Below are 23359 nucleotides of genomic sequence, written 5' to 3'. Positions count from 1 at the left end.
GTCAGGATTCATTCCTTATTAGGCGGTTGAAATGTCCGATTATACATGCATTGCTACTGTTTTTAATTTATGAGATCCTAAATCAGACAGAAATCAGATTAATTTAAATGCAAATATTTAAGAATAGAAAATGCATAAAGTTGGGTATGTTTTTAAAGATGTATTCTGCAGCATTTATCGTTTCTGAAGAGTTAAGCTATAATTGTATTTCTTAAAATGTTGTCTTCTTTGGGGAACAACGTTTTCGGGAAACGTGCTCATGACAGACAAGAATTTCTTTAGCAGTTAGACTTATATACCGCTTCATAGGGCTTTCAGCCCTCTCTAAGCGGTTTACAGAGTCAGCATATTGCCCCCACAGTCTGTGTCCTCATTTCACCCACCTCGGAAGGATGGAAGGCTGAGTCAACCTTGAGCCGGTGAGATTTGAACCGCTGAACTGCAGATAGCAGTCAGCTGAAGTGGCCTGCAGTACTGCACTCTAACCACTGCGCCACCTCGGCTCTTTCTGTCCTGCCAATTATGCTTTGGGTTGTAATCATGATTTTTAAGAATTATGCATTTATTTCCCATTAATACATATTTTATACATGAGGGCAACACGTCATTTAAACACAAATTTAAGTAGCTTAAAATTTGGAAAATATCACTTGAAAGTATCGTTGTTGTTTTTTCTAGGAACCTCTGATGGCGTACGGCAGATCTTGGAAGAAATTTCTTCGCCTCTTCCCAACACAACGTCTCTGAGTTCCATTATAAGGACACCCAGGTGTTACCACATTTCCTCCTTGAATGAAAACGCCACCAAGCGCTTGTGCAGGCGATATTCTCAGAAACTGATCCAGCATACCACCTGCCAGCTGCTGAGGACCTATCCAGCGGCCACCCGCATTGACTCATCCAATCCCCATCCCCTCCTCTTCTGGCTCCACGGAGTACAGCTAGTGGCACTGAACTACCAAACGGATGGTATGGGCACTCTTGAGTCTTCTTTGATGTGTTCTGAAGTGTCTTCTGGGTTTAAGTGATTGTACAGGGAGTCCTCGGCTTACGACTGTTTAACTGTTTAATAAATTTATAGGCCGCCCAATCCTGAAGGACTCCGGGCGGCTTACAGAAATACATTCCAAAATTAAAAAATTAAAATAGAGAGAATAAAAAAAAACAGATTAAAAGATCACTTCATACACTCAATCTAAGCGGGGCTGGACCTTGTACATTAGGTCAACACCCCCAGGCCTGCCGGAATAGCCAGGTTTTGGTAGCCTTTTGGAAGGCCGTGAGAGTGGGAAGGATCCGGATCTCTGGGGGTAGATCGTTCCATAGGGTCGGAGCGGCTACAGAGAAGGCGCTCCCCCGGGGGTTCGCCACAATAGAGGCCAAAATGTAGGTTGTTCAGCGAGACATTTGTTAATTGAGTTTTACCCCATATTACGACCTTTCTTGCCTCAGTTGGTAAGTGAATCACTTCAGCTGATAAGAGCCGAGGTGGCGCAGTGGTTAGGGTGCAGTACTGCAGGCCACTTCAGCTGACTGTTATCTGCAGTTCAGCGGTTCTAATCTCAATGGCTCAGGGTTGACTCAGCCTTCCATCCTTCCGAGGTGGGTAAAATGAGGACCCGGATTGTTGTTGGGGGCGATATGCTGACTCTGTAAACCGCTTAGAGAGGGCTGAAAGCCCTATGAAGCGGTATATAAGTCTAACTGCTATTGCTATTGCTAGTAATCCAGTTGTTAAGTGGATTTGGCTTCCCCATTGTCAGGAAAGTCTCAAAGGCAGATCACATGACCATGGGGCCCAGCAATGGTCATAAATATGAACCAGTTGCCAAAGATCTGAATTTTGATGATACACTGTCAGTGTTCCGAGTAACGCATTTGCCAAAAGCAGAACTCCGAGGCAGGTAGATATCTTCAAGAGTATGTTTATTGGATACATCATATTAGCAGAGTTAGTGAAAACCAATTCTAAAGGTTACCCCGTTTTTCCCCCCTAATTAAAAGAGCAACTATTTCCCTCCCCAGATGTCACCCATCACATTTTCCAAAATATACTTTTTTATTTTCCATTTTCATAACATACAATCACATGTATACTATTACATAGCCAATATCCTATTGTATTAAGTAGTAATTACATCAGTTCCTCTTGTCATCAACGCCCAGAAAGATAAAAACCCATTATTAGCTCTTCTGCTCTCCATACACCTCTTTCTTCTACCTCTCTCCTACCTCCTTTCTTCCCTCCATCATCCTTTTCTACTCTACTTCCCCTTCCTTTCTCCTTCTCTCTCTTCATTCCACTCCTCCTTATCCTCCTCATCTTCCCCCCTTACCCTCTCTCCTATCCCTCTCTTCCTATCTTTCTTCTCTCCTCTGTTTCCCACTCTTCCTCTCTCCTATCCCTCTCTTCCCATCTTTCTTCTCTCCTCTGGTTCCCACTCTTCCTCTCTCCTATCGCTCTCTTCCTATCTTTCTTCTCTGTTTCCCACTCTTCCTCTCTCCTATCCCTCTCTTCCTATCTTTCTTCTCTCCTCTGTTTCCCACTCTCCAGACACCATATTTATACCTTATCCGACACTTTCTTCCCCCTCTCTCCTCCCCCTTTCTACATCCTTTCTTCCCTCCATCATTTTCTGCTCTACTTCCCCTTCCTTTCTCCTTCTCCTCTCTCTTCATTCCACTCCTCCTTATCCTCCTCATCTTCCCCCCTTACCCTCTCTCCTATCCCTCTCTTCCCATCTTTCTTCTCCCCTCTGTTTCCCATTCTTCCTCTCTCCTATCCCTCTCTTCCCATCTTTCTTCTCTCCTCTGCTTCCCACTCTTCCTCTCATTCACTTGGTGACATTTTCCAATGAAGGTATCTGGGAGGCGGCTTGGTCACTCCTCTCCTCTTTTACTTGCCAGCTGTTGGGATGACCTTGGTCCTCACAAGAAAACTTTTTTGTTTTGACCGGCAGCTATTTTTTACTCCCCCCTCCCTCCCTTCCCCTCTACAAAGTTCATGGCAACTATGAGGCCGGAGAAGATGGCTTCCGCCAGGTCAGCTTCAGAGTTGAAACACACGATCGTGGGGATGCTGCAAAGGTTGTAATTGTGGTCAAGGGTTTTTATCAGGTCACTAAATGAACTGAAATTAAATTAAATTAACTGTTGCAAGTTGAGGACTACCTGTACCATGTAGTTAAAACAGAAGCCGTAAAGTTTAATAAAAGAAAAAAAAAAAGATGGTTTCAAGTGTTCTTCCTGCTGTGGCTACAGCTGAACCCTGCCAGCTTGTGTCTAATGGGTAAGCTATTTTCAATGCACTGTAAACCCAATTTACTTTTCTCATGTTGCAAATGCTTTCTGAAGCTTGCTATTGCTAGCTGAGTGTCAAATGGGAGTTGGGAGGCAGGAAGCATGGAAGTCAGCCAAAGTATCCAATGGAAAAATACGTAATTAAAGAAACAAGTTAGGATGTGCGTTCTATGCCCAGCATGAGTTGGGGGGGGGTTCATTTTCCATATTTGCAGTGAAGCACTATGACATTTATGAGAAAAACATATTTCTGTATCGTCACTCAACACAGAATGCATGTAATACGGTGCATATATCGCCATGCCTTAGCACCGAAACAAATCCTGTTGAATTTGCAAAAATATGTTCAATAGAACAGCTATTGGCTGTTTTTACTTACTGTTTTATCTTGCGCATTGAAAAACCATCCCTGTAAAATGTGTATTAGGAGTGGCTTTTGATTGAGAAGTTTGCAATTTGGCATGCAAACTCGTAATAAGCCTAGTGTAAACAACACACTCTGCGAATTAGCACTTCCTAGATAAATTCTTCTAATTCAGCCGGTCGTTTTTAAGGGGAAGTATGGATATTGGTTTTTAAAAGATTTGTTTAAATAATTGCTTTCATCTTCACAAATCTGTTCGTGTTCTAAAATCAGCATTTCATTTATATCCTTAGCCTTGTTTTTATTTTGTGTTTTTAAAATTTTTGTTAAATGCTGCTTGGTGGTTCAACCTTAAGGGAGCTTTTGAGATTTTAAAATAACAAAATAAAAATCACAATGTTTATTACAGACATACATATATTTTTACTGAGTTTCCAGACTTCTTATACTAATGTATATTTTATGACAGTCTCAGGTCTTCAAAATTAATGTTCGGGTTCAAACCAATTTAAAATTTTGAAGAAATACCAGTTTTGAGAAAGTGGTCATAAACTAGCTTTTGTTATTTTTGTTTCTCCAAGAAGGAATTCTTCTATAAACGTTATAATATATTTTTTTCAATAAATAAACCTATGAATGGATTTGTAATAAATTTCATGGGGCCATTAAAGAAATGTATAATGCAGTGTTTCTCAACCTTGGCAACTTGAAGATGTCCGGACTTCAACTCCCAGAATTCCCCAGCCAGCTGGCTGGGGAATTCTGGGAGTTGAAGTCCGGACATCTTCAAGTTGCCAAGGTTGAGAAACACTGGTATAATGTATATACTTTCTAAATAGATTAATAAAATCTGTTGGTTTAATTTTAATTTTATTGTTTTTAATGTATATATTAGTTAAATGAGCGATCAGATTGGAAGGAATCAAGATTAATGTGCTTGTTTTACAGTTGCAATTTTGCAGCAATATTTTCCCAGTCTGTTTTAAATATGCTTTATTTTCAAATCATGGCGTAGTCATTTTATACTATTTTGAATGCTGTATCCATAGATCTTCCTCTGCATCTGAATGCCGCAATGTTCGAAGCCAACGGAGGCTGTGGATTTGTTCTGAAGCCCCCTGTTTATTGGAATAAGAACTGCCCCAAATATCAACAATTTTGTCCTTTAGAACGAGATTTTGACAGCATCGAACCTGCTATTTATTCACTGACAGTAAGTGCACCATATCCATAATCTTCCTTTGAAAATCAAAAATACAATTGAGCGCAGGAGCAAATGACCTCATAAATTTTCATAGAGTTGATGTATTTAGGTATTTAATAAATTTATAGGCCGCCCAATCCCGAAGGACTCCGGGCGGCTTACAGAAATACATTTCCAAAAATAAAAAATTAAAATAGAGAGAATAAAAAGAGATTAAAAGATCACTTCATACACTCAATCTAGGCGGGGCTGGACCTCGTACATGAGGTCAACAGCCTCAGGCCTGCCGGAATAGCCAGGTTTTGGTAGCCTTTCGGAAGGCTGTGACAGTGGGAAGGGTCCGGATCTCTACGGGTAGATCGTTCCATAGGGTCGGAGCGGCTACAGAGAAGGCCCTCCCCCGGGGGGGTCGCCAGACGACATTGTCTGGTCGACGGCACCTGGAGAAGGCCCACCCTGTGTGATCTTATGGGCCGTTGGGAGGTATGCGGCAGAAGACGGTCTCCGGGTCCTAGGGTTTTAAAGGTAAATGTGATAGAAACTACATACAATATGTATAGAAACCATTTCCAGAGAAACATCAGCAGTGGGATTCACGTACCTTCCCTACCGGTTTGCAAATGTGAGCTCATGCGCCACCTTCTGCCTGTGCAGAAGGTTGTGAATTACATTGGAGCGGGTGGGCGGAGCCTCCTGCAGCTGCTGCTGCTAGCGGTTCGCCCGAACCAGAGAGAACCGGCTGAATACCATCTCTAATAAACCTTTCTTTATGAAAGAGCCGAGGTGGCGCAGTGGTTAGGGTGCAGTACTGCAGGCCACTTCAGCTGACTGTTATCTGCAGTTCGGCGGTTCTAATCTCACCGGCTCAAGGTTGACTCAGCCTTCCATCCTTCCGAGGTGGGTGAAATGAGGACCCAGACTGGGGGGGCAGATATGCTGACTCTGTAAACCGCTTAGAGAGAGGGCTGAAAGCCCTATGAAGCGGTATATAAGTCTAACTGCTATTGCTATTGCTTTAAATATTTGGTGGTGGAGGCATCGTATCTTTGAGCTCCTGGCTGTGGCAATTTTCCACTTGAATGTTTTCCCAGAAGCAGATACTGTTCTCCATCAGAATAAGCGGGCAGTAAATGACAAGATGTGTTATTATAGTTGTGTTTATTCTATAAACATATTTCTGCTTCCTCTTAATAATTATCTGAAATCAAGCTTTAATCATGGTAGTTGGAATGTTGTTGTTTTCGGAATTTCCCAGACTCTTTGGTTCATGAATAAAATCGTGAAAATCATTCTTATCAATTTTTATTTTTATTTTTAAATAAAAAAGAGAACCAGGTCATCCCCTGAAGAGGAGAATATGTAAACACAACGACGGATAGAGTGGATGGAGGGAGGAGTAGAAGGAAAGATAGGAAGGAGAGGAGAAAGGAGAGGAATAGGAGAAAGGGAAAGGCAGAGGAAGAATGGGAGGGAATGTAAGAGTAGGAAAGAGGGGAGGAATGGGAAGAAGAGGGGAAGGGTAAAGGGGAGGAAGGGGAAGGAGAGAAGGGAAAGGAGAGGAGGAAGGGGAAGAAGAGGGGAAGGGTAAAGGGGAGGAAGGGGAAGGAGAGAAGGGAAAGGAGAGGAGGAAGGAAGGAAGGAGAGAAGAAAGAGAAGAAAGGGGGGGAGGAAGGGAAGGAGGGAAGGAAGGAGGGAAGGAAGGAGAGAAAGAAGGAGAGAAGAAAGGAGGGAAGGAAGAAGAGAAGTAGAGAAGAAAGGAGGGAAGGAAGGAGGGAATGTAGGAGAGAAGGAAGGGGGGAAGGAAGGGGGAAAGGAAGGAGAGAAGGAGAAAAGAAAGGAGGGAAGGAGGGAAGGAAGGAGAGAAGGAGGGAAGGGGAAGGAGGGAGGGAAGGAAGGGGAGTAGGAGAGAAGGAAAGAGGGAGGGAGGGAAGAAGAAGTAGGACCGTTGTAAGATAAGATGGATCTATGGGAAGTTAAAAAAGCAATCTTCAAGTATATTGTTAACCGTAGGGAAAAATTGTTATAAATACATATTATTAATAACAGTTATGAGATCATATAATTGTGAATGTATATATGAAATTGATAAAATAAAATAAAAATGTAAAAAAAAATTTTCTTTTATGCGTCAGATTGTGTCTGGACAGAACGTCGGTCCTAGCAACAGCGCAGGAAGTCCCTGCATTGAACTGGATGTCCTTGGGATGCCCCTGGACAGCTGCCATTTCCGCACCAAGCCGATCCACCGCAATACTCTGAATCCCATGTGGAACGAACAGTTCCTTTTCCGCATTCACTTTGAGGATCTCGTATTCCTTCGTTTCGCCGTCGTCGAGAACAATTCCTCAACCGTGATGGCTCAAAGAATAATCCCTCTGAAAGCTTTGAAAAGAGGTAAGGTAATGAAATGCTTCCAGACTGTGGGGGCGATATGCTGACTCTGTAAACCGCTTAGAGAGGGCTGAAAGCCCCATGAAGCGGTATATAAGTCTAACTATTGCTATTGCTAGATAGATGATAGGTAGAAAAAGAGAGAGAGATGTAGGTAGGTAGGTAGAGATACATAGATAGATCATAGATTGATAGATCGATAGATTGATCAATAGATAGGTGATAGATAGATAGATAGATAGATAGATAGATAGATAGATAGATAGATAGATGATAGATAGATATAAATAGATGATAGATAGATATAAATAGATGATAGATAGATAGATAGATAGATAGATAGATAGATAGATAGATAGATGATAGATAGATAGATAGATAGATAGATAGATAGATAGATAGATAGATAGATAGATAGATAGGTTGACTCATCCTTCCATCCTTCCGAGGTGGGTGAAATGAGGACCCAGACTGTGGGGGCGATATGCTGACTCTGTAAACCGCTTAGAGAGGGCTGAAAGCCCCATGAAGCGGTATATAAGTCTAACTATTGCTATTGCTAGATAGATGATAGGTAGAAAAAGAGAGAGAGATGTAGGCAGGTAGGTAGAGATACATAGATAGATCATAGATTGATAGATCGATAGATTGATCAATAGATAGGAGATAGATAGATAGATAGATAGATAGATAGATAGATAGATAGATAGATAGATAGATAGATAGATAGATGATAGATAGATATAAATAGATGATAGATAGATATAAATAGATGATAGATAGATAGATAGATAGATAGATAGATAGATAGATAGATAGATAGATAGATAGATAGATAGATAGATAGGTTGACTCAGCCTTCCATCCTTCCGAGGTGGGTGAAATGAGGACCCAGACTGTGGGGGCGATATGCCGACTCTGTAAACCGCTTAGAGGGGGCTGAAAGCCCTATGAAGCGGTATATAAGTCTAACTGCTATTGCTATTGCTAAACAGCCATCATTCATTTTCCACTCCTGTTATTCATTTAGTTCTTTCCACCCAAGAAAAAAAGCCCACTACGTTTTAAAAAAGTGATTCGAATGAGTTCTGGAAAGGCAAGCTAAGAAATGGCACATTTGTAGAAGGAAATTTGAAAAGTTCCAATCCAATATGAAGGCCTGTGTATCACTTGAGAAGTGCTTGAAGAATTATGTTTCATGCTCCACATATGCCAGAAACTCTTGCTAAGTCACACAAGATGACACACACAGCACTGATGATGTTACCTAGTTTGGTAATGAAATGTCCGCAAGAAAACAACCAAACTCAGAGAGCATTAAAAAAAACAAACCCAAACAAGACTTCTCTAAACTCTAGTCAAAATAGAGTTAATCAAATAAATGGCCTTACAGTATTTATACTTCTTAGGCACAACAAGCCTCAGTTTTACTGGGAAGGGAGATGGGGTTCTAGGGGGGAGGGGGGGAGGGGGGAAATATAGTATGTGCTAGATTTTAAAGTAATATGATTGCACTTGTATACTGTTGCTTTTTTAATTCTAGTGTAAAAATAGGAAGCTGAATATATTGATAGATAGTAGAAATACACCGAAGGGAGGAGCAGAGGGAAAGAAGAAAGAGGGGTAGAGAGGGTGGGAGAGAGGATCGGAGGGAGGGTGAGATGGAAGGGAGGGAGTGTATTGGGAGAGAGGAGTGATAGAGGGGGAGGGGAAGTAGGGTAGAGGGGAATGTTGGAGGGAAGAAAGGAAAGTTGGAGGGGGGTGAAAGAAAGGGTGTATGGAGGGTTGAAGTGGTATATTGGGTTTGTATTTTTTGGGGTATTGTCGACAAGAATGGCTGTGTTTATTGTTCAATGTTATATGGCCCCGGTTATGCACAGTATATATGTGACTGTATGAAATGAAAATGAAAATAAAACATATTTACACAAAAAAGCCTCAGTTTTACTTTGCAAAACTTACATATTTAAAGATGCACTCTGTTTCATTCTTTCCCCCCCCCCCTGCAATTTCCAATTATACATTCTTTAAGGTTACAGACATCTCCAGCTGCGAAACCTGCATAATGAAGCACTAGAAATCTCCAGTTTGTTTATTAACAGCCGAAGGATGGAAGAAAATTCGTTTTTGAATGCTGCGCCTACTTCTATGGTAATTACCCAAAATATATTCAGCAGTGATTTGATTTGATATTTGATATTTGATTTAATGAATTTATAGGACGCCCAATCCCGAAGGACTCCGGGCGGCTTACAGAAAATACATTTTTAAAAAGTGAAGAGTTAAAAACAGAGGAAGAACGGATTTAAAAAAAACACACACACATCATGCACTCCATCTAAATCAGAAATGGGAAACCTGACAGATTGTAAGGGGTGGTTTGCTATCATATTCCCATGCTCCCCTACATGCTTATGGCACATACTTTCTTTCTTTCTTTCTTTCTTTCTTTCTTTCTTTCTTATTTATTCATTCATTCATTCATTCATTTATTTATTTAATAGATTTATAGGCCGCCCAATCCCGGAAGACCCCGAGCGGCTTACAAAGCGAAAAGGAGAGTAATTAATAAAAAGAAAAGAAAAGAATTTTAAACATCACATATGCACTCCATCTGATGGGGGCTGGACCTCAACAATGAGAGGTCAACAGCCCCAGGCCTGCCGGAATAGCCAGGTTTTGGTAGCCTTTCGGAAGGCCGTGAGAGTGGGGAGGGTCCGGATCTCTGGAGGTAGTTCATTCCATAGGGTTGGAGCGGCTACAGAGAAGGCCCTCCCCCGGGGAGCCGCCAGCCGACATTGTCTGTCTGACGGCACCCGGAGAAGGCCCATCCTGTGAGATCCTCTCCTTCTCTCCTTCTCTCCCTCTCTCTCCTTCTCTCTCCCTCTCTCCCTCTCTCTCTCTGCTCTCCCTCTCTCTCCTTCTCTCCTTCTCTCTCTCTCTCCTTCTCTCCCTCTCTCCCTCTCTCTCTCTCCTCTCCTTCTCTCTCTCTCTCCCTCCCCCCTCTCTCCCTCCCTCCCTCCCTCTCTCTCTCTCCATTGTACCTAGAATTTGTCTCTCCTGATATATGAATTGGGTCTTGTGAAATTAGAACCTGCTATTAAGCAATGTCTAGCACTGATACTAGTTGAGGGCAATATATTGCAATATACAGAAGCGAGGACTATATACTATTTACTGAGAACAATTAAGCAGTGGAAGAGCCTTCAGAATTAGTGGAGGGGAGGTTTTTAAGAAAAGTCTTGACAGCCACCTGTCTGAAATGAGATAGGGTTTCCTACTTGAGCAGGGGGTTGGACTAGAAGGCCTCCAAGGTCCCTTCCAGCTCTATTCTGATTGGCAACTGTTTTGACATGTGTGTTTTGGACAGCAATTCAGCACAGCGGAATGGAGGGGAGCCACAGTGCACAGGGTCACCATACATGGAGTTCCAGGTCCAGAACCGTTCACCATTTTTCCCGTAAGGCAAGGAACGACAGTCGCTCAGCTTCTGCATGAGGTAAGCTTTGCATAAAATAAGTCACGTGAATTCTGAGAACCTTAAGATATTCGTAACCAACACCACAGAGAGTTCTCGACCTACTATCATTCCAGTGGTGGGTTTCAAAAACTTTTGGAACCTACTCTGTGGGTGTGGCCTCCTTTGTGGGAGTGGCTTGCCGGCCATGTGACCAGGTGGGAGTGGCTTGCCATGTGTTTTCTCTCTCTCTCTCTCTCTCTCTCTTTCCTTCCTTTTGTCTTTCTGTCCCTTTTTTCTTTTTTTCTTTCATCTCTCTCTCACCCTTTTTCTTTTTTCTTTCTTTCTTTCTTTCTTCCTTTCTTTCTCTTTCTCTCTCTGTGTCAGTCTCTCTCTCTCTCTCCTTCCTTTTCTCTTTCTGTCCCTTTTTTCTTTTTTTCTTTCATCTCTCTCTCTCACCCTTTTTCTTTCTTTTTTCTTTCTTTCTTTATTTCTTCCTTTCTCTTTCTCTCTCTGTGTCAGTCTCTCTCTCTCTCTCTCTCTCCTTCCTTTTCTCTTTCTGTCCCTTTTTTCTTTTTTTCTTTCATCTCTCTCTCACCCTTTTTCTTTCTTTTTTCTTTATTTATTTATTTCTTCCTTTCTTTCTCTTTCTCTCTCTGTGTCAGTCTCTCTCTCTCTCTCTTTCCTTCCTTTTCTCTTTCTGTCCCTTTTTTCTTTTTTTCTTTCATCTCTCTCTCACCCTTTTTCTTTCTTTTTTCTTTATTTATTTATTTCTTCCTTTCTTTCTCTTTCTCTCTCTGTGTCAGTCTCTCTCTCTCTCTCTCTTTCCTTCCTTTTGTCTTTCTGTCCCTTTTTTCTTTTTTTCTTTCATCTCTCTCTCACCCCTTTTTCTTTCTTTTTTCTTTTTATTTATTTCTTCCTTTCTTTCTCTTTCTCTGTGTCAGTCTCTCTCTCTCTCTCTCTCTCTCTCTCTCTGGGGGGCGCAGTGGTGGGTTTCAAAAAATTGTTGGAACCTCTTCTGTAGGTGTGGCCTGCTTTCCGGGTCCACTGGTGGAACCTCTTCTAACCGGTTCAGTAGATTTGACGAACCGGTTCTACCAAATAGGTGTGAACTGGTAGGAACCCACCTCTGTATCATTCATTCCATGAGCACTCAAAGTTACAACAGTGCTGAACAAATGATGCTTATGACAGCCTTTGGAGTTCTGCTCTATATACTGGTTTGAGCACCCCAACCCCCCCAATTTTTTGATTTGATTTCTTTCCCTTGTTCTTACTCATGGTGGTTGCCCCTCAAGCCCTGCATAGTGATTCATTGTCTTTACAGTAGTGGGGAAAAGATGTGACAATTTATTTGGCGAAATGTTTAGTTTCATAACTGACAAGCCCAAATAGTCTTCTTAATCCCCTTGAATTGTCAATTGTAATTTTTCATTTTTTCTCTGCCTAGAAGTTGTGATGCAAGAATAAAAGCTGGAATTCGTTTTGCAATCTGTAGAACTTGTGAAGAAATTACATTTGCGTAGATGAAATTAAGTTGAAAACGTGACACGTGTAGGCCTGGTGTTAGCAGCTGTCCCCTTTTCCAGTGATCATCCTTAAATCTCCAGGCGGAAAAAATGTTTTTTGCATATGTTCTCTCCCACCCTCTTTAACATAAAACACTGGTTTATTATCTTGACATAGAGAAATGCTCAGGCATGAAGTCCATTAGGTAAAAATGCAGCTGGAACACATCACGGTTAATTTCCCAGAGCTGACATGCTGCAGAGCTGCCTGGCGAGTGAGGAAAAATATAAATTGAATAAATTTTATATTCAATTCAATATGTTTCAACCAGATCCTTTCCTGTCCATTAGAACTGTAGTCATTGTAATCCATTTAGAAATTATTACGAATCAAATAAATCATATAGCTCTAAAATACGGACGATGAAAGATCTCTGAGGGAAAAACCCCATCATGATCAGAGGTTAAGGTTAAGGTGAAGGTTTAATGGATTTGTATGCCAGTGTTTCTCAACCTTGGCAACTTGAAGATGTCCAGACTTCAAGTTGCCAAGGTTGAGAAACACTGTTGTATATGCCACCCAATCCCGAAGGACTCTGGACGGCTTACATAAAAACAATTTAAAGATATTTTAAAAATTTAAAATACAAGGCAAAGCGAATTAAAAGAACACAACATGCACTCAACCTTAGTGGGGCTGGAACTCAATCAAAGATCAGCAGCCCCAGGCCTGCCGGAACAGCCAGGTCTTAATAGACTTTCGGAAGGCTGAGAGAGTGGGGAGGGTCCGGATCTCAGGGGGTAGATCGTTCCAAAGGGCCGGAGCAGCTACAGAGAAGGGTCTCCCCCGAGGAGCCGCCAGACGACATTGTCTAGTCGACGGCACCCGGAGAAGGCCCATCCTGTGAGATCTTATTGGGCGCTGGGAGGTATGTGGCAGGAGGCGGTCACGGAGATATCCAGGTCCTAAGCCATGTAGGGCTTTAAAGGTAATAACCAGCACCTTGAAGCGCATTCGGAGACCAATAGGGAGCCAGTGCAGCTCACGGAGGATAGGTGTAACATGGGTGTATCTAGGTACACCCAGTATCGCTCCCGCGGCTGCATTCTGGACCAATTGTAGTCTACGGACACTTTTCAAGAAGTGGGTTCCTACCAGTTCCCACCTATTCGGTAGAACCGGTTCGTCAAATCTACCGAACCGGTTAGAAGAGGTTCCACCAGTGGACCCGGAAAGCAGGACACACCTACAGAAGAGCTTCCAACAATTTTTTGAAACCCACCACTGATTATGACTTATGCTACAGAGCTGCCAAAAAGGACGTTTGTCAATTATTCTGTGATACTAAAAAGTCATGCAATCTTTTATGGCAAGATTGAGATCTTAAAGTAAAAAAAGAAAATTGGTGGTGATGCGGTACTCTTAATTCTTGCCATCCAAGTGTGCTTGGATGATTTGTTTGGTGTGAAGAAATGAGATGTCTCTCTCCTTCCCAGGCAAATTGGCTTCATCGTAAAACTTTTGCCTGTCATGTATTTTCCCATCGGGAGCAAAAGCCTAAAAGTGCCAAATTCATAAGCAGAAAATTCTTCAACTGATTAGCAGATTGTCGTTCCATTCCGACGATCTTGGGAAGCAGAATAAATATTCCGGCAAAGCCCCAATGAACAAAAAAAATAAGATGAAAAAGCATTTTGTCCCTTTTAAAATAATCCGTTGTTTAAATCATAAGACAACTCTAAGAAAGACCGTCTGAGGAATGTGTTCAGTGGTGGGTTTCAAAAATTGTTGGAACCTACTCTGTGGGTGTGGCCTCCTTTGTGGGAGTGGCTTGCCACCCATGTGACCGGATATGAAATTATGGATTAGTATTTAGGTCGGTTCAAGTAGCTATTCAGAAACTCTGGCATTGAAGCATGCAAGTCTTAAAGCTGTCAAGTTACAAGATCCTTGCCAGTGGTGGGTTTCAACAAATTTTGGAACCTCTTCTGTAGGTGTGGCCTGCTTTCCGGGTCCACTGGTGGAACCTCTTCTAACCGGTTCGGTAGATCTGACGAACCGGTTCTACCGAATAGGTGCGAACTGGTAGGAACCCACCTCTGAATGTGTTAATACATTTTAGTACACACCAGGCTAAATAATAAAACATTTATTTGCTATTGAACATTCATTCCTTTGCCATTCTAATTATCACCGTGGTTCTGTTTTAGATTTTGGCTAATGCAAATGGTATTGGAAACTATCCCGCCGACTACTTTTTGATGGAGGAGAAATGCTTTATATCGAAAGACAGAAATGAGTATAGGAAGCCACCGTTCCAGAGGGTACTTGGCCCCGAGGAAGAGGTCATCCAGCTCTTGAACAGCTGGTTCCCAGAGGAAGGCTACGTCGGAAGAATTATCTTTAAAATGCGCGAGGAAGTGAGTCTGTTTGCCTTGATATCTATTGCTTGCTGATGGTATCGCGGGGGAGCGACAAAGACAGCATGTGCAGCTGGCTGGAATTTTATTCTTGGAATTTGAAGAGAAGACTCCGGCCTTATAAAGAAGCTAGATTGTCATGTGCTCTTAATGAAAGCACTTAAATTAAATGTGTGAAGTTGCTCTGAAGATATTATTTTGCATTCTTAAGGCCTTTTCTTCCCTCTGCCCTGGAGATGTGCATCATTATTATTATTATTATTATTATTATTATTATTATTATTATTATTATTATTATTATTATTATTATTACAGCATGGACTAAAAGCTAAAAGCATTTTTGCTGTGACCTGATCCCTTCCAGTTATTTAAAAACATCCCATGTCAATACATAATTGGCCACAACTGAAAAGAGATGGGTACTCTCAAATTTCCTTTTAATCTTATAGCAATAGCAGTTAGACTTATATACCGCTTGATAGGGCTTTCAGCCCTCTCTAAGCGGTTTACAGAGTCAGCATATCGCCCCCAACAACAATCCGGGTCCTCATTTCACCCACCTCTGAAGGATGGAAGGCTGAGTCGACCTTGAGCCGGTGAGATTTGAACTGCCGAACTGCAGATAACAGTCAGCTGAAGTGGTCTGCAGTACTGCACTCTAACCACTGCGCCATCTCGGCTCTTTGTAGTAATCTCAATAGGGACGTGGTTGATTTTGCACTTTTACTTTCTATTTTAATATATGCCCTGAATACTTATATAATTATATTTTATAATTATTGCTTATATTTAATTATTGCAATTGGAAATTGTCTATGCTCATTAACCCATAGACACTCTTCACTGCTTATTAGTATCTACGATGCCTCTTTATGGGGTGGGGGAGTCCTTGGTGCCCTCCGAGCTTGGCTCTTTTCTTATTATTATTTCTCACTATCCAAAGTAGGCCTAGTATTCTCTAGCACTGATGACGTTACCTAGTTTGGGTAATGAAATGTCTGCAAGGAAACAGCCAAGCTGATAAAACGGTTCACCGACAAAAGGGCGAACGACAAAACCGCGCTCGACTAAACCATGGTGACAAAACCACATGTTCTAAAGTGCTCCAACGAATGAGTGCTGAATTGCGCCGACAACAGCGCGGCGACAGAAGCACGCTGTAAAACTAAACCTAACCCTAAACCTAAACGTAACGCTAAACCTAACCCTAAACATAACCCTAAACATAACGCTAAACCCTAAACCTAACCCTAAATGTAATGCTAACCCTAAACCTAACCCTAAACCTAACCCTAACCCTAAACCTAAACGTAACGCTAAACCTAACGTTAAACCTAACGCTAAACCTAACCCTAAATGTAACGCTAAACCTAACCCTAAACCTAACTCTAACCCTAAACGTAATGCTAAACCTAACCCTAAACCTAACTCTAACCCTAAACGTAATGCTAAACCTAACCCTAACCCTAACCCTAAACCTAATCCTTACCTTAAGTTAAAGCGCCCTTCTGTCTCCGCGCTGTTTTCGCCGCGCTGATGATGTCGTGGTTTTAGCGACGCGGTTTAGTCGGGCACGGTTTTGTCGTTCGCCCTTTTGTTGGGTCACGGATAAAACACCAAGGACCCCTCAGTTCAACCCTGAGCTACTAATACTTTGCTGATGCCTCTTTATACTTTAATATGTGATTTCTCTTTGATATATATATCTTATATGCTGAATTTTTGCAGGCTCTTATATTATATAGAAGTATAACCTGAAAGTCAAAAGTGATATAAGTCACACTTGAGCATCCATAGAATAATACAGCCACGATTGCTGATTTTAATTGGGGGGAATGGATCGCATAGGTTCACTGTAAGTAAGATAAAAAATTTTTTTTAAATAAACATCTAACTCTTCAGTTGATAGCAACACACTTTTCTAGCTTGTACAAACATCCCCTGGCAACTCTATATTTTGCCATGTTCCTAAGATGTCGCTTTGATCTCATCCTTTACCGATGTCTCAGGCAATCTCAAGTCATGATTAAGTATAACAGTAGGAGTGGTTTTTCTCCAACCAATGAATGCTAGTTCAAAGTTAAGGACGTTCCCACTCCTACAAGTAATAGTGAAGTCAGATGACCTGCTGACTGCAGGATGAGAACATCACCTGTTGAGGCTCCAAAATGCCCAATGTTGTCTTCCCTTCAATAGCTAGTGATAGAACTCCCAAAAAGCACCTGTATAAACAACTTGTGCTCTTCCTACTATCACTCTCAGTAAACAAACTAAAAGAACCTTGAATCTCAAGTGATCAAAGAGAAAGAAGAAAAAACAATGTATCCAGCCTCTAAGTGTAACTGCTTTTCCTCCTGTTATTACAACCCTCTTTATAATCCTTCTTATTATCTTCTTTATATTCCAAGCTTAAGAAAGAAAAAAACCCTTAAATGGAGATTAAGAACAATCCAATCAAGCATTATAAAAAAGGAAAATTTTAATCCATAGGTGTAAGCAAAAGTGGAAAAAGAAGAAGAAAAAAATTAATCCATTCAGTTTAAAAAAATAGGGAGCCTTTGCAAAAATTCCATCCATGAAAAAAAATTAAAAACAGGATAACACACTAAGTTTAATGTAGATTAATTTCGCCGCTTACAATCTTGTATCTTCAATTTTTAACTTAATTTTTTTTTGGGGGGGGGTAGTCTCTTTTTCTAATAATACAATTTCCTCACCAATTCGACACACTTTCTCTTTTTGCTTTCTTCCTATTCCGGAGCTGTTCCTACTTCAGCAGCTTCATTAGCTGTGTTTCTGTCACCAGAAAAAAAGCCCATTCCTGGATCTTTCAGGGACTTTGCGGTGTCTCTGAGATCAGCAGGAGGTGCCCTTCTCAATCACCACCTCCGCGGGACGGTTTAAATCCGAATGGACCGTCCAGCAACATAAATATCGACTGCGATCTCGGAGCACCAAGATCGCACATTGTGCCGTTGCGACGTCAGCCCCTTTTCGACCCCAATCAGTTTCATTGAATGACCATTTTAGTGCTTAGCGACAAAGAGGAAGAAAATCCTTGTCCCGTTTCTCCAAGGTTGTCATCCTTGAAGTATCTCTTTGCTAAGCAAAAGAGTCCCAAATGCTCCAACTATTAAGAGAGGTGTTTGATACCCCACCCCCGATCATTTCCGTTGCTACCGCCTGAAAGTTTCCCAGTTCTACGGTGTCCTTTTTCAAATGGTGGAAAACGGAACTATACGCAGTATTCCAGATGCAGTACAATAAAGCAGTGACCCCCAACCTTCTGGGCACCATTGACCAGCTCCAAGGAGAGAATGTTTTTTTCGCAGACAGGAGGGGGGGGAAAGATTTGCATGCTGATTGCATCCCACGGATTGGGCCACGGCCCAGCTTAAGAGCCGAGGTGGCGCAGTGGTGGTGCAGTACTGCAGGCCACTTCAGCTGACTGTTATCTGCAGTTCGGCGGTTCAAATCTCACCGGCTCAAGGTTGACTCAGCCTTCCATCCTTCCGAGGTGGGTGAAATGAGGACCCAGACTGTGGGGGCGATATACTGGCTCTGTAAACCGCTTAGAGAGGGCTGAAAGCCCTATGAGGCGGTATATAAGTCTAACTGCTATTGCTATAGCTTCTGGCATGCCGTGGCCCGGTGCCAGTCCACAAATTGGGGGGTTGGGGACCCCCGCAATAAAGTATCTTTGTGTAAGGACATTACAGGGCCAACAGTTTTGTTACTAAATCCTTCCCCAATAATTACTAATAGGGAATTTTCCATCGCCACAGCTGCTGTGCAGAACCAGGCTCTTTACTGGGATATTCACTAGGACACCAAATTGTGTAAGAAGCCAGGGTGCAGCTCCTATACGTTTTTCACTATACCCTTGTTGATAACTCTCACAATTAAAAAAAAATTACACATGGCTCCGGTTCAGGGGTGGGTTTCTCGCCCCGTTCCAACCGGTTCGGTTGGAACGGGGCCGGCGACGTCCTCGTGCACACGCGCGGTGCACGCATGCGTACTAGCGTCTGCGTGACGCTCCAGCCGCTCCTGGACGATCGCACAGGCGCTGTATGCGTCCAAATACACGTGAAATTAGAATTTTTGAAATGCATTTGCCATTTGAGTGACTTTCTTCACCCAGTTATAGGATTTTCAGCTGGATGGTATTGCAAACGTCGCCAACTTTCTGCTTATCCCTAAGTGAAGTTGATTTGTGAACAAGTTTAAATTAAAAAAAAAAAAACCACAATCCTTGAGGGACTCTATTCAAATTTTTTCCCCATTGAAAAATATTGCCCACTTATCCCCGCTGTCTGCTTTCTGTTTTTTTTTTTTAAAAAAAAACAGCTAACAGTCCATAAAAGGACAGGCCCTCTTAACCACAAATCCCACTAAATTTAGTCAAGAGCCTTCGATGAGAAAGTTTATCAAGAGCTGTTTGAAAATTCAAATATGCAATGTTAATGTGGCCTCCTCTAGCCATATCCCAGGGCCTATGAATAAAATTGCTCTTATTAGCAGAAGGAAGAAAAATGGAATCAGAATTAACGCATTTATTTTTTAATATTTTTTATTTTATTTTATTATTTGTATGCCGCCCTTCTCCGGGAGGACTCAGGGCAGCGAACAATTCAAGGGGGAAAAAAAGGGGAACATAAAAGACAAAATACAAATAATAAAAGTAGACAACAGTCGCACGACCATACATGTCGAGAGGGGAGGGAACTCATCACCCCCAGGCCTGCCGGCAAAGCCAGGTTTTGACGGCTTTTCGGAAGGCCTGGAGAGAGGTGAGGGTCCGAATCCCTGCGGGGAGTTCATTCCAGAGGGCCGGAGCTGCCACAGAGAAGGCCCTCCCCCGGGTAATAGCCAGGTGGCATTGGTTGGTAGACGGCACCCGGAGGAGGCCAACCCTGTGAGATCTAATGGGTCTGTGGGAGGTAATTGGCAGCAGGCGGTCTCTCAAGTACCCAGATCCAATACCATGAAGGGCTTTATAAGTTACGACTAGCACCTTGAAGCGTATCCGGAGACTGATCGGTAACCAGTGCAGCTCGCGGAGGATAGGTGTAACGTGGGTGTACCGAGGTGCACCCACAATCGCTCGCGCGGCTGCGTTCTAGACCAGTTGAAGTCTCCGAATACTCTTCAAGGGCTGCCCCATGTAGAGCGCCAGCTGATTCATGAGTATTAAGTATTAAGTATTTAATAAATTTATAGGCCGCCCAATCCCGAAGGACTCCGGGCGGCTTATAGAAATACATTTTTAAAAAATAAAGAATTAAAAAAAAACAGAGAAAAAGATTAAAAGATCACTTCATCCACTCAATCTAGGCGGGGCTGGACCTCATTCATGAGGTCAACAGCCCCAGGCCTGCCGGAATAGCCAGGTTTTGGTAGCCTTTCGGAAGGCCGTGAGAGTGGGAAGGGTCCGGATTTTCGGGGGTAGATCGTTCCATAGGGTCAGAGCGGCTACAGAGAAGGCCCTCCCCCGGGGAGCCGCCAGCCGACATTGTCTGGTCGACGGCACCTGGAGAATGCCCACCCTTTGCGATCTTATCGGCCGTTGGGAGGTATGAGCATTGATGTAGTGTGCAATATAACTGGTATGTCTGTTAAAGAGGGCAGAGAAGAGCAATCAAGATTATTAGGAGACTGGAGGCTAAAACACATGAAGAACGGTTGCTGGAATTGGGTATGTCTAGTTTAATGAAAGAAGGACTAGGGGAGACATGATAGCAGTCTTCCAATATTTGAAGGGCTGCCACAAAGAAAAGGGAGTCAAACTATTTACTAGACAGGAAGCAAGGGGTCAAAACTCATCAGGGAGAGAAGCAACCTAGAACTAAGGAGAAATTTCCCGACAGTTAGAACAATTAATAAGTGGAACAACTTGACTCCAGAAATTGTGTATGCCCCAACTTTTAGACAAGAGATTGAACAACCATTTGTATGAAATGGCATAAGGTTTCCTGCCTGAGCAGGGGGTTGGACTAGAAGACCTCAAAGGTCCCTTTTCAACTCTGTTATTCAGTTCTATGAACTGGCTATGCTTAAATGCTTTCTGGATAATATGTGGGTTGGGCTATGAGATTGATCTGATCAAGTGACATCGCACCCACCAGTGGGCGAATACCAGTGTTCCTATGAGTCTGCGCAAATCGTTTTGGCTCTCTGGGCTAAAGGACATGAAAATAAATATATGGATTCTTTGCACTACCTTTTAGTTTTAATAAAGGCCTGTTGAGTTGTATCTAACTCTACACTTTGTCGGTGTAGAGTGGGGGGGCACTGTTCATCTTTCTTTCTTAACCAAGGGAGCCAGCATTTTGGTGATCATGTGGCTAGTGTGGCTATACGCCGAGGTGCACTGAATGCGGTTACCTTCCCACCAAAGTGGTACCTATTTATCTACTCACATTTGCATGTTTTAGAACTGCTAGGAGGGCAGATGCTCAGGCAAGCAATGGGAACTCACCCGTTTCACAGCCCTTGGTCTCAAACCCAAAAGCTATCTGCTTTTCCCACAGAGAAGCTCAGTGGCCGAGGTGGCGCAGTGGTTAGGGTGCAGTACTGCAGGCCACTTCAGCTGACTGTTATCTGCAGTTCAGCGGTTCTAATCTCACCGGCTCAGGGTTGACTCAGCCTTTCATCCTTCCGAGGTGGATAAAATGAGGACCCGGATTGTTGTTGGGGTCGATATGCTGACTCTGTAAACCGTTTAGAGAGGGCTGAAAGCCCTATGAAGCGGTATATAAGTCTAACTGCTATTGCTAGTGTGTTTAGCAGCTGAGCCATTGTGCCTCCTTATTTAGCAGTATTGCAAAAAGGGCATAATCGATTGTCATTTTGATCTCATTTTTCAAAAAAGAATCCTTTATTCCCATGCAGGAAAGGAGAAGAGATTTGAGGGAGCAACCTCTGTGATATGGGTCTACTTTGAAAACCTAGACGCTCTTAATGTTTAACATGTTTTTCTAGAGTTTAAATGCAAAGAATCTCTGTCAGGAGGAAAAAGCCAACGCGGTCGCAGTCTCTGAAGATGATAGTTTCTTTGTTCAAGTTCATGATGTTTCCCCTGAGCAGCCCCGGACAGTCATCAAGGCTCCTTGCTTCAGCACAGCCCAGGATGTCATCCAGCAGGTAGAACAAAACGCTTTGATCTTGCTTGCTCCTAGCTAAGATTTGCACTGGTGTTCAGTGGACCCATTGAGTATCATTCATGGCTTAGGGCCTGGATATCTACGGGACCGTCTTCTGCCACATACCTCCCAGCGTCCGATAAGATCTCACAGGGTGGGCCTTCTCCGGGTGCCATCAACTAGACAATGTCGTTTGGCGGCTCCTCGGGGGAGAGCCTTCTCTGTAGCTGCTCTGGCCCTATGGAACGATCTATCCCCAGAGATCCGGACCCTCCCCACTCTCGCGGCCTTCAAAAAGTCTATTAAGACCTGGCTTTTCCGGCCTGCCTGGGGCTGTTGACCTCTTGAATGAGGTCCAGCCCCACTACAATTGAATGTGTGTTGTGTTTTAACCTGCTTTGTCTTTTACTTTTTTAATTTTTTAGTACTTTTTAAATTGTCTTTTATGTAAGCCGCCCGGAGTCCTTCAGGATTGGGTGGCATATAAGTTTATTAAACTTAACTTAATTCAAAGGAATATTTAATGAGTATTTGTTAACATCCAGCTGGAGAATTCCAAATGAAACTCCGGGATCATTTCCATTTCCGAAAATCTTACTCTTTATTGAATACATTGAGTCCCCCTGGGAATAGGGCGGCACACAAGTTTAATAAATACTAATACTATTATCAGCTTCTAATTTCTTTTCTTTAACAGACTTTATGCAAAGCCAAATACTCCTACAGTATTTTGAACCATCCTAACCCAAGCGATTACGTACTTTTGGAAGAAATAACAAAAGAGCCAGCAAACAAAAAATCTTCTACACCCAAAACTTGTCAGAGGATTCTTTTGGACCAAGAATGTGTGTTTCAGGCCCAGAACAAGTGGAAAGGAGCCGGGAAATTTATTCTTAAACTTAAGGAACAAGTCCAAGTAAGTAAATTATTTAAAGAGTTCATTTATTTCATTTCATTTATTGAATTTCTATGCCGCCCAATCCCGGAGGACTCCGGGCGGCTTACAGAATGAAAAAAGAATTTAAAAGTATTATTAAAACAATGGGACACAACAAGTTAAAAAGGAGTTGGGTTGAGTAATAGTATATGAAAATGTTTTGCTATTTCATAGTTATGCATGATTAGAAATAGAAGAAATCCAAGATATAATGGATATGAGGAAATAAAATTGGCAGATTTGTCCATACATAGATAGTTCTTTGTTTGCCGAGGTGGCGCAGTGGTTAGGGTGCAGTACTGCAGGCCACTTCAGCTGACTGTTATCTGCAGTTCAGCGGTTCTAATCTCACCGGCTCAAGGTTGACTCAGCCTTCCATCCTTCCGAGGTGGGTGAAATGAGGTCCCAGACTGTGGGGGCGATGTGCTGACTCTGTAAACCGCTTAGAGAGGGCTGAAAGCCCTATGAAGCAGTATATAAGTCTAACTGCTATTGCTATTTCTCTGCCCGGAGTCCTTCGGGATTCGGCGGCCTATAAATTCATTCAACATTCAACATTCAACATTCATTAATCTTTGGATGGTTCATAGGCATGAATTGGGTTCATTCTGTATCCTACAGAAACCTTTGTT

The 23359-nt window shown here is 42.5% G+C and overlaps 1 protein-coding gene across 1 annotated transcript in view; it reads left to right on the top strand.

Moving 5' to 3' along the window:
- The window catches only part of PLCE1 (phospholipase C epsilon 1), a 122149-nt gene that overhangs the window by 93328 nt on the left and 5462 nt on the right, over positions 1–23359 (top strand). Inside the window, exons 23-30 of the mRNA XM_032231696.1 lie at positions 679–969; positions 4714–4877; positions 7001–7262; positions 9292–9410; positions 10630–10758; positions 14436–14645; positions 21630–21791; positions 22488–22706. Of these exons, the coding sequence (XP_032087587.1) occupies positions 679–969; positions 4714–4877; positions 7001–7262; positions 9292–9410; positions 10630–10758; positions 14436–14645; positions 21630–21791; positions 22488–22706 (1556 nt within the window). The remainder of the gene's footprint in view (positions 1–678; positions 970–4713; positions 4878–7000; positions 7263–9291; positions 9411–10629; positions 10759–14435; positions 14646–21629; positions 21792–22487; positions 22707–23359) is intronic.

Source organism: Thamnophis elegans, chromosome 15, assembly GCF_009769535.1.
Source record: "Thamnophis elegans isolate rThaEle1 chromosome 15, rThaEle1.pri, whole genome shotgun sequence".
NCBI lineage: Eukaryota > Metazoa > Chordata > Lepidosauria > Squamata > Colubridae > Thamnophis > Thamnophis elegans.
The sequence above is the reverse complement of the archived record's forward strand: the minus strand, read 5'-3'. Positions and strand labels throughout refer to the sequence as shown.